The following is a 15071-nucleotide window of genomic DNA, read 5'->3' as shown; positions in this document are numbered from 1 at the left end:
CCAGCCATGTCACACATGCATGGCAGGAAGCATGACTATGGGATCTAGCATCAGGTCCTATCACGCCTCATTGCCAGTAGAGGGAGAACACAGGATTGCAAGTAACAAGCTCCTGCAACTGAGTCTCGTAGTTAACAGGATTCACAGCTGTGGCAGTACCCCCTGACTGCCAGGACCAAGACTCCCATGAGTCATGGTGCCAGGACCCAGGATCTCACAGCTGCAGGGCACTGCTGGGAGGGAGAGTCCCCTCAGCTGTGGGACTCCCAGCCCTGGCTGTGCAGGGTATGTTCATGCTGCACATGCAAATTAGAGCTGGATAGAAACCAGCAGTAGAGTAGTTACACATTTTCCAGCAATAACTTTATAGCTGGTTGGACCTTTTTAAGGCACAACAATTAATCTCCACTGTGTAGCCAGTCTAAATTAACTGTGAGATTAACCCAGCAATTATGTGACATATTTAACATGCAGAGGTGGTCATGGACCACCTCCTCAAGGCAGAGACTAAAATTCTCTCAAAGCACCATCCATACCAGCGATGCCCTATACAAATCAATAACAAGGGCTGAGCTGCAGTTGCTACATATATCATAGGGAAAATAAGTGTGCTTTAAATAAGGTTGGCTACTTCAGCTTTAAAAAGTAGTGAAGAAAAGGAAACTTGGGTTTTCAATTGGGTTACCAGCTTCACTTAGAGCTGAGCTTGAAGCTAAACAAAAGCATGTGCACAGATGTAACAGTTTTATTGGTAGTGAATAATACGGGTATAAGTTGTTATGATGTTACCATTGCATCTGTGAGCTCTCATTGTGGTACAAGTGTAGCAAAACCATTGTAACTTTAACCTGGATCGAAATAGTGTTAAGGTTGCAATGGTTTTGCTACACTTGCACAACTACAAGAACATGAAGAGGTAATGGTTACATCGTAACAGCCAATGTATACTTCAGAGTAGGAACTCTATACTGGAAGTTAATGCACAGTCCAAGCTGCACTGGTCTGTGCTGTTATTTTAACCTGACTCACATTGGCCAACCCAAGTTAAAAATGTACTCTTTCTTTTTGTTAAGACCTACCCTTTGAATTAAGAAAGCATTAAAGAAATGGAGAATTACAATATTAAAGATACCTGCAAATATACAAAGAAAATAAAGGGATATTCAGCTTAGACTAATGAAAACAGGCATTGTTGCATCTGATTCCAGCATTATATATCTCCTTATTAAAGTTAATAGTTCTTTGAATCATCTATAATTCTGAAAAATACTGTGGTGAAACATCCCATTTTATAACATGACCGAAGTTCACCATCCAGCTTAGTTTTCTTCCTTCTTAATCATTACATAAGGTGTCATCCTGCATTTACCTTTATGTGAAACTCCAGGTTTTCATCCATGGAATAGATGTGATCAAAGATGTCATGTGCAATTCTTGGAATGATGCCCATTAGCTGAGAGTCATGTAGCTTCCCCTAAAGACACAAAGACAAAGTGTAACATCGAAATAGTATTTCATGCACAAGTGTAGAAAAAGCTTCTCACAAACAGATCTTTGCTTAGTGGACCCCTATGAACCTGTCCCCTGATCTCCAAAGATTTGCCTTGTATAGATGCACACAAAAAGTGGCAGAATGACTCAACATGTTAGCATTCTTCCCCCTACAGAGTACCTACATGTTTTGGCAGCTCCTTGCATTTTGTGCATCATGTTGTCCTGCTGACACACACACTGTCACTCTGTGATTTAACATACCAAAGTAAAGACAAAAGCACTTAAAATGCTCTTCCTGTTTAAATTCAGACATTTGAAAACCTGTAGGAGAAGAAAACTCCTAAACCATTCATCAGACTGTTTTATCATTTCAATAGTGTTGACAGCTAGAAAAGAAATGCTTGGGATGGAGATCTGCATTTCAATAATATGATGCTGTTTCATTTTCCTGGACCCTAGTGGCAGGAAATGCTGTGTTGCAGACATTACCATTCTCTGTATTAATGCCTGCTGCCAGCTTTCTACGCCCTAAGCAGCTGCACAGAATATTAAATAAAAAACAATTTTCCTGATTGCACAGCATCCTTCATTTTTCTCCTCTACAAAGAAGTCAGCTTTATAAATAAGAAACTGAACTGCATAGTAAAAAAAATTAAATTATCTTAAAAACCTGAGGCGGAATCCTTCCATGAATATAGCAGAATGGTAACAGCTAGGAAAAAATATTTGAATTTAAAAAGAACAGAAAAAGGTGTTTCATATCTTTTGTAGTCATTCTCAGCCCTAGTAAAAAATGGCCTGATGATGCAATATAAAGATTTTAGGGAGTAGTTATTTATTTATTAGATGTATATATAAATTGAACTGAATAGACTTGAGATGATTTTAAGAACTCCCAAAATCCCATGGCAACACCAGAAAACAGTATGTTTCTGTATTTTGCCCTGTTAGGGTATAAAGAGGAGTGAAAATTGAGTAATGTCAATATCACCGTAGACCATAGGGTACCTTTCTAAATAAAGGTCAGGAGTAAAAACATGTAATTTGTAAAAGCAATACTAAAAAGAAAAAAAAAACTCAATTCAAGTTAGAAAGAAAAGTCTACTTAATAGCTCTGTGTATACTGCATGTATTTCTGACTCTTACTGGTGTGCTATGTACAACTGCCCTAGCAATTAGTCAGCTTTTATTACTGTTCTCAGATAAAGTGCCTGTGGACATCATTGGCTGCATTTAAATGTACTGGGGCTGGTTGAGTGGCAGCCAGCTTATAAGCATTAAGCCAGGATGAAGAAAATTAAGCATGAAAAACTGGCACATTCTATATATAGCTGTCCATCTAAATTTAAAGCAGTCACTAGCTTTCTGCCCTTGAATTACAGATCTTGGGGGAAAACTGGAAAACTGTCAGTTACACTGTTAATTCCTTCCCCTATAAAACAGAGTTTAAATATATTTCAGCATGAATATTCTACTTATAAAGTGTGTATATGTTTGATGTTCGTACAAAATTACCATTAACTATACATCTGACATCCCACCCACCTGTTCAGAAAAGCCTACATTACACAGCAGAGTGGTTTACAGCCATCAGTGAAAAGGAAAACGGAGGTGATAAATTAACTGTTTCAGAATCCCTAATGAAAAAACCCCAACCCTTGCATTACCTTGCCTACATCTGCACCATTATGACATGCTATTACTGAATTGAAGCTGCACTATAATTTTAATACCATTTGTTCCTGCCCCTTAGATCAGCCTGCAACCAGCTTTGCTAGCATAACTGCCTATCTGCTAGTACTGCCTGGAGACTACATTCTCTAACAATGTAATGGAGTTCATTACAAAACTAGAATGTGGGCATTCGCTTCATATTTATTCAGAGAACCAGAATGCCACTGACAATAACTGCTATTTTTTCTCAAATAAATGATAACAGAAAAACATAAAATACATGTTCCCTTCTCCTTGATAAGCTCTGCTCTTACACTATTATCATCTCCTTATGCAGAAAATAAAGGAAATAAGAAAAAAAAGAAATAAAAAAAATACAATTCAAAGGCATTGTATACCACTTATAATTATCTTCCAGGGACAGACCCTGTTACCGTTGAAGTGAGTGGAAGCAAGATCACGTTCACTGGCCTACGGAAAAAAGGAAATCAAAAGGTGCAGCATAACCAGCAGTTACAATGCTACATTGAGATGCACTGAACCAAGAGGAAATTGTTTTACTTCACTATAAATGGAATTTCACTCAAATCTGAGTTCATTGAAGCAGGACCCATTACATTTCCACAATAAAGTTTCATGTCAGTGTTGGAAAGCAAGAAAAACCAACACGGCCTATTCATACAAAAAAGTTACAGTTACCGAACTTCTTCTATTACAGCTGTAACCTCAAAAATGCTTTGGAGGATTGTTCTGCTATCACCATGCTGACAGTGCAGTTAGTCAATTCATCAAAGCCCCAAGATGGCAAATGCAAAGCTCATTAAAAACTTTTATTTTACTAAGATCATCAATCCCTACACTTTAACACAGCAGACAAGCAGTGGCTAGTGATGTGTAACATTTGAAACAAAGTTTTTTTTCTATTTCAGGATGATGAAATAATAATGTCAACCTAACAGAGGAATCTGCTATTGAAAAGTCTAGAGTGAAGTCAAAGCCAATTAAGGAATCAATGAAGTGTAAGCTTGTGAACATAACTAAAAATGTAGCTACCCACATACACACGACACCCATCTCTCTCCCTGTGCAAAAGTTACATGTGCAAGACATGGGTTTCCCAGAGCTCCATTATACTATCTTTTCCCATGAAGGCTTAACACTAATATTTTTCAGCATTTCACATTTTGTAGAAATGCCTGCATAACGGCTTTACCTTGAGGATTTTAAAAATTTCTTCAATTTTAGAATGGCTTATTTTTTCCCAAAGTACTGTAATGGCATTACAAGAGGATGCTGGGCTAAAAGGAGGATTAAAACCGAAAAAGGATTTTAATGTGACAGATTTCTCTCTAAAAAAAAAATTACAGAAACCCTTCCTTTTCTACAGTACTTCTCTTTATCAGAGCCTATAATTCTAAATATGAATTGGCTTTAAGAAATCCTTCCCCATACTGTGGAAGCACTAGCTCATGCCCTGCAGGCATTTTGATTTAATTATGTTCTGAGCTGGTAGATTACTCAGTCATTGCACCATCTGTGTAGATTGAGCTAGTGACTCCCCCGCCCTCACTCTCCAAGAAGGCAAGGGCAGATTTAATTAGACACAAGGCATCAGTTATTACATCCGTCCCTCAGTTTAGGAGTTACTGTGGCAATTGGACAGCAATTCCACAATGGCCAGTCAGGTTAAGAGAACATCATGCTCTTTCTCCCTTCACTGTTAGGTTAGGTAGGTCACCTCTGCTATTCATGAAGCAAATCTGCTAAGCTAATTAAAGCAAGCCTCTTTCTCCTTTTATGGTTCCTTTTTTTCCATGTCCTTTAGTACTACATGTTGTAGACCTTCCATTTATAGTTGGCAACTTAATTTGAAAATATGCTGGAAAAAAATTATCCAGCATATTTTCAACATAAACTGATTTCGGAAGGTTCTTGCTGTAAAACAGTCTCAGCCCAGTACTTAGACAGCAGGCTATGTAAATAAAAGCCATCACATAATTAAATGTTTGATTTAATCTGCTGATTTTTAGCAAGAGATTAAGATATCATCTCATTGGATCTACTTATAGGCTGACAAGGGTTAGGGCAAAATGCCCTTGGGCTCCAGATCACATTATACTTTTCTCCATGTGCTGGGGACAAGGATACACTTAGGAGTTCAGCAGTTAGCCTTGCATTGCATTCTTTGAGAGCAACGTCTCAGGAGCTCAGCTATTAATGCTGCAACATGAGTGAGTGGGGCTCCCAGGAGAGGATTGCAAATGAGAAACAGAAATAGAAGCATGAATTTTCAGAATGGCGCATTCAAGGCAACACAGACCCTCAGCATTGCTCTTGTTTTGGGATTAACAAATCCCACTCAGATACTTTAAAAATACACACATGCCTAACTTGATACGTTAAGTCTGGAAAAGCTATTGTTGACTTGTTAATTCACTGTTTTTTATTTTAGCAACTTATCGATAAAACATTTGAAAGCATTCCTGAGGAATGTCCACAGTCTAAGAGGTATTCTGAACAAAACACATCACTGTCACTGATGTATTTACCACTTGTCTAGAAAGCTGAACTGTACTTCTGGCATACATCTGACTTGGAAGCAGCTGGTCCTGTCTGATTCTTAAGATGCTACTATATTAAAACATGTTGTTCCTTACCTCCATTGTATGCGTTTTTCCAGAAGATGTTTGTCCATAAGCAAAGATTGTCCCATTGTAGCCTTCAAGGACATCTGCAGAAAAGAGGAAAAATTTAAAAAATGCACATCATTGTCTTAACAACTGAAAGATCACGAAAATAGTATTGAACAACTCACCATTTAAACCATTTAAAGTTCAATGAGAAAATAAAGGGTTTGGGGAATGAAGAAAGAGCAGATGGCTGCACTGAGTTTCTTTGTTCATGTAAAAATAGAATTTCTTTACAATAAGATGTAATTTAGATAATTAGAAAATAATTTGTGCCTTTATTACTTTCCTGAGGAAAAATCCTAGATGTTAGATCCCATACAATATATTTACTGGAAATGGAATGGAGAAAATTAAGTTTATCTGAATTTTAAAGCACAGAAGAAAGTTTAATTTATATTTATGTCCAATATCTACTATTTCTCACAACAATTGAATTGACAATATTTCAAATTTAACTGATTTCCCAGATTACCTCTGGTGGGTGTAAGGAACACAGAGGCCTTGGCATAAATGCCTCCATCTCATATACATCCTCAATTATATAAATGTTGGAATGAACTTTGGATAACCTTATAGAGAAACAGGCTTCAAAGACCAGATTTCATGTTTTTCCTAATGTAAACAGGAAAACACTGATTTAGATGATTGCCTATAGTTGGGGATTCTCCAAAAATTACTCCAGAATTACCACCCGCAATGGCTCCTTTAATGTTTTTCATTTCGCTGCTTGCCCCCCGCCCCCCTGATTGGTGGAGGGAACCCACCAGCTGGCCCATTTGCTGCAGATCACCAGAACGTGAAAACCGCAGTTTTAAATATGCTGTGGTTTTCATTTCCTCGTCGATCAGTGGCAATGGCCCAACCAGGGGGGCCCCTCTACCAATCCGGAGGGAGGAGGGCAACTGGTGAAATGAAAAACATTAAAGAAGCCACTACAGGGGGTAATTCCAGCACAATTTACAGAGATCCCTACCTAAAATCACATAAACAAAGCAACTAAAACCCATTATCACCAGGAACAGCGCTTGTTGTTAAGAATGGAAACCTAACCGATAACTTCTGAGGCCATCCTAGATAAGCAGTTGTTAAGTATTTGTCATAAATTCTTCACTTTGCTGAGAAGGGGGTCTTCATTATCAACCCCTTTCATTAATATATACCTAGTCAGGTTGTAAAGAGATGTACATCATTAACGATTGTATATGGATGATTGTAAACCTGGGGGGAAGTGGGGAATCATGGAGCCAAGCTGCTGGAAGAACAAAACAAGACCTCAGAGTTCCTGGGATCCAGTCTACACCCATCCGTCCAGGTGCAAGTATGTTTCTGCATTCCTATTTCCTTTGTCCCAATCTGGGGATAGAGGGCTTTCCTTCCGTGTGGGGAACCTTTGGGCTAGGTACAGACATTTAAAAAAGCCCCAGGCAGAAACAATCTAAGTTGCACAGATTTCTGTAAACAGCATAGTTTAGATTGGTAGCAAACAAAACACATTTGCCCTTTGGTGGGGTGGCAAATCTTAGACTGAGTTCTGTCATTTTTAAACTGGTCTGTTTGTGCCAAACTTCTGCTCTGTTACAGGTATAGACCAGTTTCTGATCATTTATACCAATAAAAGTGTAATTTCTGTGCCTGGCCTTGGAGTTGGAGTCTTATGGCTCATTTTATTCTGATCATACTCGCAGGCAAGTATGTATCTGACAGGGTGGGATAAGCAATCCTGTGAAGCATGTTATATTAAGATTATGCAATTTAGTTTGGAAGAGGTGCTTACAGAAGTGGGTGGCTGCCTACCAAGGCTTACAGAAATCTAGGAAGAAATAAAATATAGTACAGTACCATGAAGAGTTCTAAAAATTGAGTTATTATTGTTTAAAAGATGAGAACAATTTGATGGATCCAGTTTGGTAAGTAGAATTTAAGCTACTAAATTCCATTTTGGCCATGTTACATAAGCAGAAAGAGGTTATTAACTGTATTAGTCTGAAGTCAGGCACAAGGGCAGGGCAGATATGCACCTTTACAGACTAACTGAATCGGAGATGTATATAGAGCACAAGCTTTTGTAAACCCAAGTTCATTTCATCACAGTATCTGATGAAGTGAACTTGGGTTCACAAAAGCTTGTGCTACACATATCTTATTTAGTTAATCTATAAAGGTGCATAACTCCCCCGCCTCATGTTACATAAGCCATAAAAACTCAGTAAGAACCTTAGCTTGGGATGTGCCTTTCTTCTGGATAACTAAGTTTCCCAGGTACACTCAAAAGGAGGGACTGGACCCCAGAACTCGCGTCTCCCAAAGCAATGCAATAATAATCAGACTACAGAGATGTGCTCCTTCTCATTTGCTGCCCAGACTCTGCATTTTATCTTAGACCGGTGATTCTCAGCCACAAGATCTCTGTAAGCTGCTGTTCCCATCCTATTAATGAGGAGGTAAGTGCTCTCCTCCCATCATCCAGTGCCCTGCATCCAAACCAGAGACCCTAGCGGTGCCTGCAGCTGCTCCTCTAAGAACTGGCATTGCCATCACTCTCCATCCAACCCGTGTGCTAGCTGCCCCACACTCCCAGCAGCACACACTACTATGGTGTGGGGGCATGCTTTGCAGCCCGACTCATCCCCTCTGATCCTTCAGTGCTCCTGGGGCCAGTGAGAGGAGCCACAGGGGCAGCTCTGCTGTGTGAGACCATACAGGAGCACCCCTGGCAGCAGGGGGTCATCCTTGTCCCCCCAGATACAGACTGGGGGTGGGGAAGGGACAGACAGGGGAAAGAACAGGCATGGCATGCTCAGAGTCCTGCCCCTGCAGCCCTTACCTGGCATGAGCTAGATCAGTGGCTCTTAACTCTTCTTACTTCAAGACACCTCCCCATCTTTTCTGAATGTAGATTCCAGTTCAGTGATTCTCAGCAATTCAGAAAGTTATTGGGGGGGGGGGCCTTGAGGCTAAAAAGGTTGAGAACCACTGTAATAGATAGTCACTGATTTAAAAAAACAAATAAACCAAAAAACAGAAATAAGCCTGGCCACACAGACTCCCCTCTCCCAAGGCAGTGCTCTAGCCACTAGTGACTAGACTGTAAAGGCATGCTCTTTCCTGCTTGTCTTCTCTCTTGGAACATGACTCTTGAACTCTTGGCCCAAGAAGAGGGCCAAAAGTGCCATCACCCACCTAATTTATGTTTAAGATACTCTCTGGGGAAAGCAGGAGATGTAGGGTGAGTAGGGGCTACAGTCCAGGTTTCCCACTTTCTGACCAAGTGCTCTAATAAGCCTACTAGGCCAAAAAGTTAACACTCTCAGCCCCACCACATTAAGCTCCTACCTCAGAAATGGGACAGGGAATACTGCATCACAGATGAATAGAGGTGTCTAGAGTGTGGCTTAAGTTAGACACCTAAGCTCTGGAGAGGGATGGAAGTTCATGCTTACCCTCTGCTCAGCATTTCCTACTGGCTGCCTTCAGATGCCTCTGGATTCTCCAAATTGTCCTTTAGAGCAGCATTTCTCGCCCCATGTGTCGCAAGAATATATGAAAGGGTCATGAACAAACTTTAAAAATGGATTCTCTTTTAAAGGAGAAAAACATGGGGAACACATGGCCTTTCCCTTGCAGGATGGCAGAGTTCCCCGCCCCTACCCAACATACACCCCCCTTGCCCCACACACCCATCCCCTACCCCACACACTGGGGGGGTCGGGGCCTGGGGGCCAGGGCAGCAGGTCAGGACTGGCCATCAATGTTTACAAATGGGTCCTGGTACAAAAAAGGTTGAGAATCGTTGCTTTAGAGACACATGCTTCTCACTCTACTCTGCAAAGAGCACACAGGTGCCTGCACTTGGTCTAACTGAATCACTCTTGAGGAGTGGCTAGGTCTCCTGATTGACTGTACAGAGATCCTTGGGGCCTAAATATGGTCAAACTGGATCACACTCCTGGGCCAAGGTGCAGAGTTTACATTGCAGGACCCCTACATCCAGGTGATTCCAAAACCAAATTGAATCTAGTCTTTTGTGAAGAACACAAAAGAGCAAAAACACTACACTGCCCAGCATACTCACCTTTCAAGGATAAAGACAAATGATCAGGTAGGTCATTTGCTTGAAGATTTACTTGCCCAGAAGAGAATAGGACATTTTCTTGGGCAAGCCCCATAGACTTATGTCTTTAAAAATAAGGTATGCTGCTTAAATTTCTACCCCTCTAGTTGCTAATAAACAAGTCAACAAATATCCTTCGAATATGAACAAAGTGTAACCAATCCAGTGCTTTTTTACCACGGGAACCTTACTCTAGTGGAGGCATGTACCGGAGCAAGAAGACAGTTGCAGGAATACCATATGGGGTATATTCAACAGTGGAAAGGCTACAGTGTGGTTCTATCACTCACACTTCCTGCTAGGAGCTTAAGGGGAACTGTGAAGTCCCAGAATTGTGCTACCTGCTACTATAGAAGCCAGGAAGCTGTAGGAAGAAAAAAATTGGTGGTATAGAGAAAAAAAATGTTCTCCTGCCTTCTAGCATGCAGGAGCCGAGTTGAGGCTTCAAGGCTAATTTAAACATTAAGTGAATCCTCAAACAGAATCCAAAAATAATACAATAACCTGTTAGGATTCTCAGCAGCCCACCCTTCCCTTTCCATTTCCAGTTTGTGGGGAAACGAATCCTCACCTCCTCATTGTCCTTTAAACACAAGCTATCTATCTTTCTAACAAATCTTTATTTAATGGGAAATAGTTAGCTGTGTTGTGAGCTCTTGCTCATGAAATCTTATACGTTCTGATTCGGTTAGTCTATAAGGTGCAAATCTTTGTTTAGACAAGTTATGCACATTTATGTAGGGGGATGGGTATAAGGAGGTTTTGCACAGATGGCAAAAAGAAAAGGAAAGAGGAGTTACATCAAAAAAAGGAAAGAGATAAGGAAGGGGCTACTAGGAAAAGAAAGGAGAGATGAACCATACAGAGATGTGGTTGAAAATATAACCAGATGGAAAGAGTGAGAAAGGAAACAGAGGAGGCAGAGACTGAAGACCAATTGGGCAAAAGTACACAATGACTTCTCATACAGTGGGACTGAAAAAGAAAAAAAGTAGAGTCTATTTTTCAAATGTTAAAAAGAAAGTTGACTAGTACAATATCATAACTAGATACTCTTTGCCAATTTATATTACTGGGGAGTGGCTTTGAAGTGGCAGAGGTAACGTACTGACAGAGATGCTTCTGAACCGTGCTACTGAGACAGCACGATCAGCCCAGGCTCTGGAGGTGACCTGGTGGGATTCTACCCACGACTGGGCAGTGGACATCAAGGGCTACAAGCTGTACAGGAGGGACAGAGCAGGGAAAAGAGGCAGGGGGGTAGCATTATATGTCAAAGAGCAATACACGTCCTCAATGGTTGGGGGAGGGGCAAAATGAGGCACTTTGGGTAAGAATGCAAGGGGGTCGTGGGGAAAGGGACTTGTTAGTGGGCGGCTACTACAGACCGCCTCACCAGGGGGATGACCTGGACCTGGAATTTTCAGGTCAGCTCACAGAGACTGTGATGTCAAGGGATGTGGTTGTCATGGGTGACCTAAACTACCCAGACATCTGCTGGGAGGAGCAGTCAACCAGATCCAACCAATCACATAGGTTCCTAGCCGAGATACAGGACCTCCACCTAACCCAGGAGGTGCATAATCCCACCAGGGGAAATGCCTTGCTGGACTTGGCCCTTGCCACAGGTGATGACCTGGTGAGGGGTCTGCAGGTATTCGACCACCTGGGCAACAGTGATCATCGCCTGCTTGAATTTACAATCCAGCACAGGGTGGTGAAAGCAAGCAGCAAGGCAGAGGTCCTCAACTTCAGGAGGGCTGACTTCTGTAAGCTAAGAAGGTTGGTAGGAGAGGCATTGGGGTCTCAGAGCCTCAATGAGATGGGGGTCCAAGAAGGGTGGCTGTTCCTCAAGGAGACGATCCTCTGAGCTCAAAGGGAGTCAGTCCCAATGCGCACCAAGGGGGGCAGAAGTGCTAAGAAGCCCCCATGACTTGGCAAAGGCATCCAGGGATGCCTAAGGGCAAAAAAAGAGGTGTCCAAACAGTGGAAGCAAGAAGATATCACCAAGGAGGATTACACCTCTGTTGCTTGGGACTGCAGGGAAGTGGTTAGGAAGGCCAAGGCTGAGATGGAGCTAGGGCTGGCAACCAGAATTAAGGATAACAAAAAGTCTTTTTTCAAATACACAGGGGATAAGAAGAAGGCACCACATAACATGAGGCCCCTACAGGATAGGCTTGGCAATCTGGTGATTGCAGCAAACAAAAAAGCTGACCTCTTTAATGAACTCTTTGCCTCCATATTCCTGAACAGAGACCGAAAAATTTCCCCCACCAGAATTGTGGACAGACACAGGGGCAGCACCGCCATGCCTAGGGTCAGGGATGACCTAGTTAGGGAACTCTTGGAGGGGCTGAACATATTTAAATCAGTAGGGTGTTACCTTCGGAGTGGCGGGGTTCTCCTGCGGGAGAACCAGGTTGACCTGGTGTCCGCCATGGGACTTAGAAAAATTTCACCCAGCCCGCTCTCCTGTGTTGCAAACAGTTGGCATGGGCCCCCTGGCATGGCCCAGAAGTCTGTAAGGGGTCGCTGTGAGCACGTTGCCTGACCATTCGATCCACGTGGGCGGACACTTTTGGTGCCTCACCCCGGTGGCAGGGCCAGGTGCCACAGTCTCAAAACTCTAAGTAAACGTTCGCGGAGATTTTCAGGAACACGTTTTTCAGGACCCTAAATGTCTATCTTTGGTTCCAGAAGGGCGGTCAGAGAAACTTCCAGGGCAGAACCGTGCTGCACCCAAGGGCCAAACCCAAGTTTTGTGCCCCACTGCCAAGAGAGGGATGGCAGACACTTTGGCGTGTGAGCTCCCGAGTCCGAGTCTGGTTGTCACGCCTGGCCCAAACCCCCCGGGCTATGGCTCCTGAGGGCCCGAGCCGTGCCCAGGATGCCACTCCTGCACTCCTTTCTTCGATCGATGTGGCAAACCCTCTTTGGGGGAGAGCTCTTTGCAGGCCAGTAGTCCCCCTGCCAGTGTTCAGGCAAGGTGGTTACCTCCCCCACCCTTCTTCTCTTTTCTTCTCTACCGATCGATGTGGCAACTGCGGTCACATTGGGGAGGGCCCTTAGCAGGCTGGCAGTCCCCCCCCCACCAGTGTTCAGGCAAAATGGCTACCTCCCCTACCCACATAGTTTCATAGTTTAGGGTCGGAAGGGACCTAATAGATCTTCTAGCCCGCCCCCCCGCCAGGGCGGGAGAACAACCCAAAAAAACCCCACAAACCCTAAAAACAAAAACGGGACTCAAATGAGTCCAGCCAGGTAAGTATCCAGCCTCTTCTTAAAGATCCCCAGGGTAGGGGCCAGCACCACCTCCCTTGGAAGTTGGTTCCAGCTCCTAGCCGCCCTAACTGTGAAGCAGTTTTTTCGGATGTCCAATCTGTACCTCCTCTCCATCAACTTGTGCCCATTACTCCTTGTTATGCCAGCGGGGGCTAGGGGAAACAGCGTCTCCCCCAAACCCTTCTGGTTCCCCCTAGTGAGTTTATAGACGGTCACCAGGTCCCCCCTCAGCCTTCTCTTGTGGAGGCTGAATAGGTTCAAGTCCCGCAGTCTCTCACTGTAGGGTCTGCCCTGTTGTCCCCGGATCATGCGGGTGGCCCTCCTCTGGACCCTCTCCATGTTGTCCACATCCCTCCTGAAATGGGGCGCACAGAACTGGACACAATACTCCAGCTGCGGCCTGACCAGCGTCGCATAGAGGGGGAGGATCACCTCCCTGGCTCTACTCGAGATGCACCTGTGGATGCACGACAAGGTCCGGTTAGCCCTGCCAACCATGACCTCGCATTGTCGGCCCATGTTCATCTTGGAGTCAATAATGACACCAAGATCCCTTTCCGCCTCCGTGCTCTCAAGTAGGGAGTTCCCCATCGTATAAGTGTGCTGCTGGTTCCTACTACCCAAGTGCAGCACCCTGCACTTGTCCGTATTGAAACACATCCTGTTCCTGTTTGCCCACCCCTGTAACCTATCCAGATCCTTCTGCAATCTCTCTCTCCCTGCTAGCGTGCTCACCTCCCCCCAAATTTTGGTGTCATCAGCGAATTTAAACAGGTTGCTTTCCACCCCAACATCAAGATCGCTGATGAAGAAATTGAACAGCGCAGGCCCCAGGACTGAGCCCTGGGGGACTCCACTACCCACCTCCCCCCAAGTCGAGTATGATCCATCCACCACCACCCTCTGAGTGCGACCCTTCAGCCAATCTGCAATCCATCTGACTGTGTAGGCATCTATGCCACAGTCGCCTAGTTTATTAATTAGGATGGGGTGAGAGACGGTGTCAAAGGCCTTGCTGAAGTCCAGAAAGACTACATCCACCGCGACACCTGCGTCCATGGCCTTTGTGACCTGATCATAAAAGGCCACCTCCTCTGTTGGAGACGACACATGACCTCCTCTGTTGGAGACGAGGCTCTTCCCCCTCCCCGCAGAGGAGGAGGTTTGGCCGAACCCGTGCCAAGCAAGACCGAGCTGCCCTGGGAGCCCTCCCAGAGGTCTGACCATGGTGAGAGACACCGGTGAAAGTTGGCAGGCCCAGCTGGAGGAGCCCCGCGTGAGTCCCTGCCCTGCCTCTCCACCCTCCCTGTCTCGAGGATGCCATCTTCTCTAGCAGTTGTTGCATGGGCGGAAAAAAAAACTAGGTGATTGCAGCATTGATGCCTACACAAATCAGATGGGTGACAAATTGGCTAGATGGTCGCACCCGGAGAGTGGTGGTGGACGGGTCATTTTTGACCTGGAGGAATGTCGGCAGTGGAGTCTCCCAGGGCTTGGTCCTGGGGCCTGTACTGTTCAACATCTCATCAGTGATCTGGATGTGGAAAGCACGCTGTCCAAATTTGCTGATAACACCAAGCTGTGGGGCAAGGTGGGCACACTGGAGGGGAAGGACAGAATCCAGCTTGATCCTGACAGATTGCAGAGGTGGGTGCATGAGAATAGGGTGGAATTCAACACAGACAAGTACAGGCAGTCCTTGGACTTATGACACAATTGGCTCCTGAAAACTGTGTCTTAAGTCGAAATGTTGCAACTCGGAACCAATTTTCTCATAAGAAACAATGTTATAAATGTGGGATTGGTTCCTGAACCAA

General features: G+C 43.9%; 1 protein-coding gene across 6 annotated transcripts in view; it reads right to left on the bottom strand.

Annotated features, from left to right (window-relative positions):
- KIF5C (kinesin family member 5C) overlaps positions 1-15071 on the bottom strand; it is a 138089-nt gene that overhangs the window by 90757 nt on the left and 32261 nt on the right. The window contains exons 1-4 of one of the 6 annotated variants that reach the window (XR_003096326.1): positions 9299-9458; positions 5826-5899; positions 3603-3639; positions 1370-1474 (exon numbers count right to left, since the gene is read on the bottom strand). Coding sequence is in view for 5 of the 6 variants with exons in the window: in XM_025215978.1 (XP_025071763.1) it covers positions 1370-1474; positions 3603-3639; positions 5826-5899 (216 nt within the window). In the remaining variant the exon portion in view is untranslated. Of the gene's footprint in view, positions 1-1369; positions 1475-3566; positions 3640-5825; positions 5900-9298; positions 9459-15071 lie in introns of those variants that run through there. The other 5 variants (XM_025215978.1, XM_025215981.1, XM_025215982.1 and 2 more) reach the window with 5 other exon arrangements.

The sequence above is a fragment of the Alligator sinensis genome, unplaced genomic scaffold, assembly GCF_000455745.1.
Source record: "Alligator sinensis unplaced genomic scaffold, ASM45574v1 scaffold810_1, whole genome shotgun sequence".
NCBI classification, from domain to species: domain Eukaryota; kingdom Metazoa; phylum Chordata; order Crocodylia; family Alligatoridae; genus Alligator; species Alligator sinensis.
The sequence above is the reverse complement of the archived record's forward strand: the minus strand, read 5'-3'. Positions and strand labels throughout refer to the sequence as shown.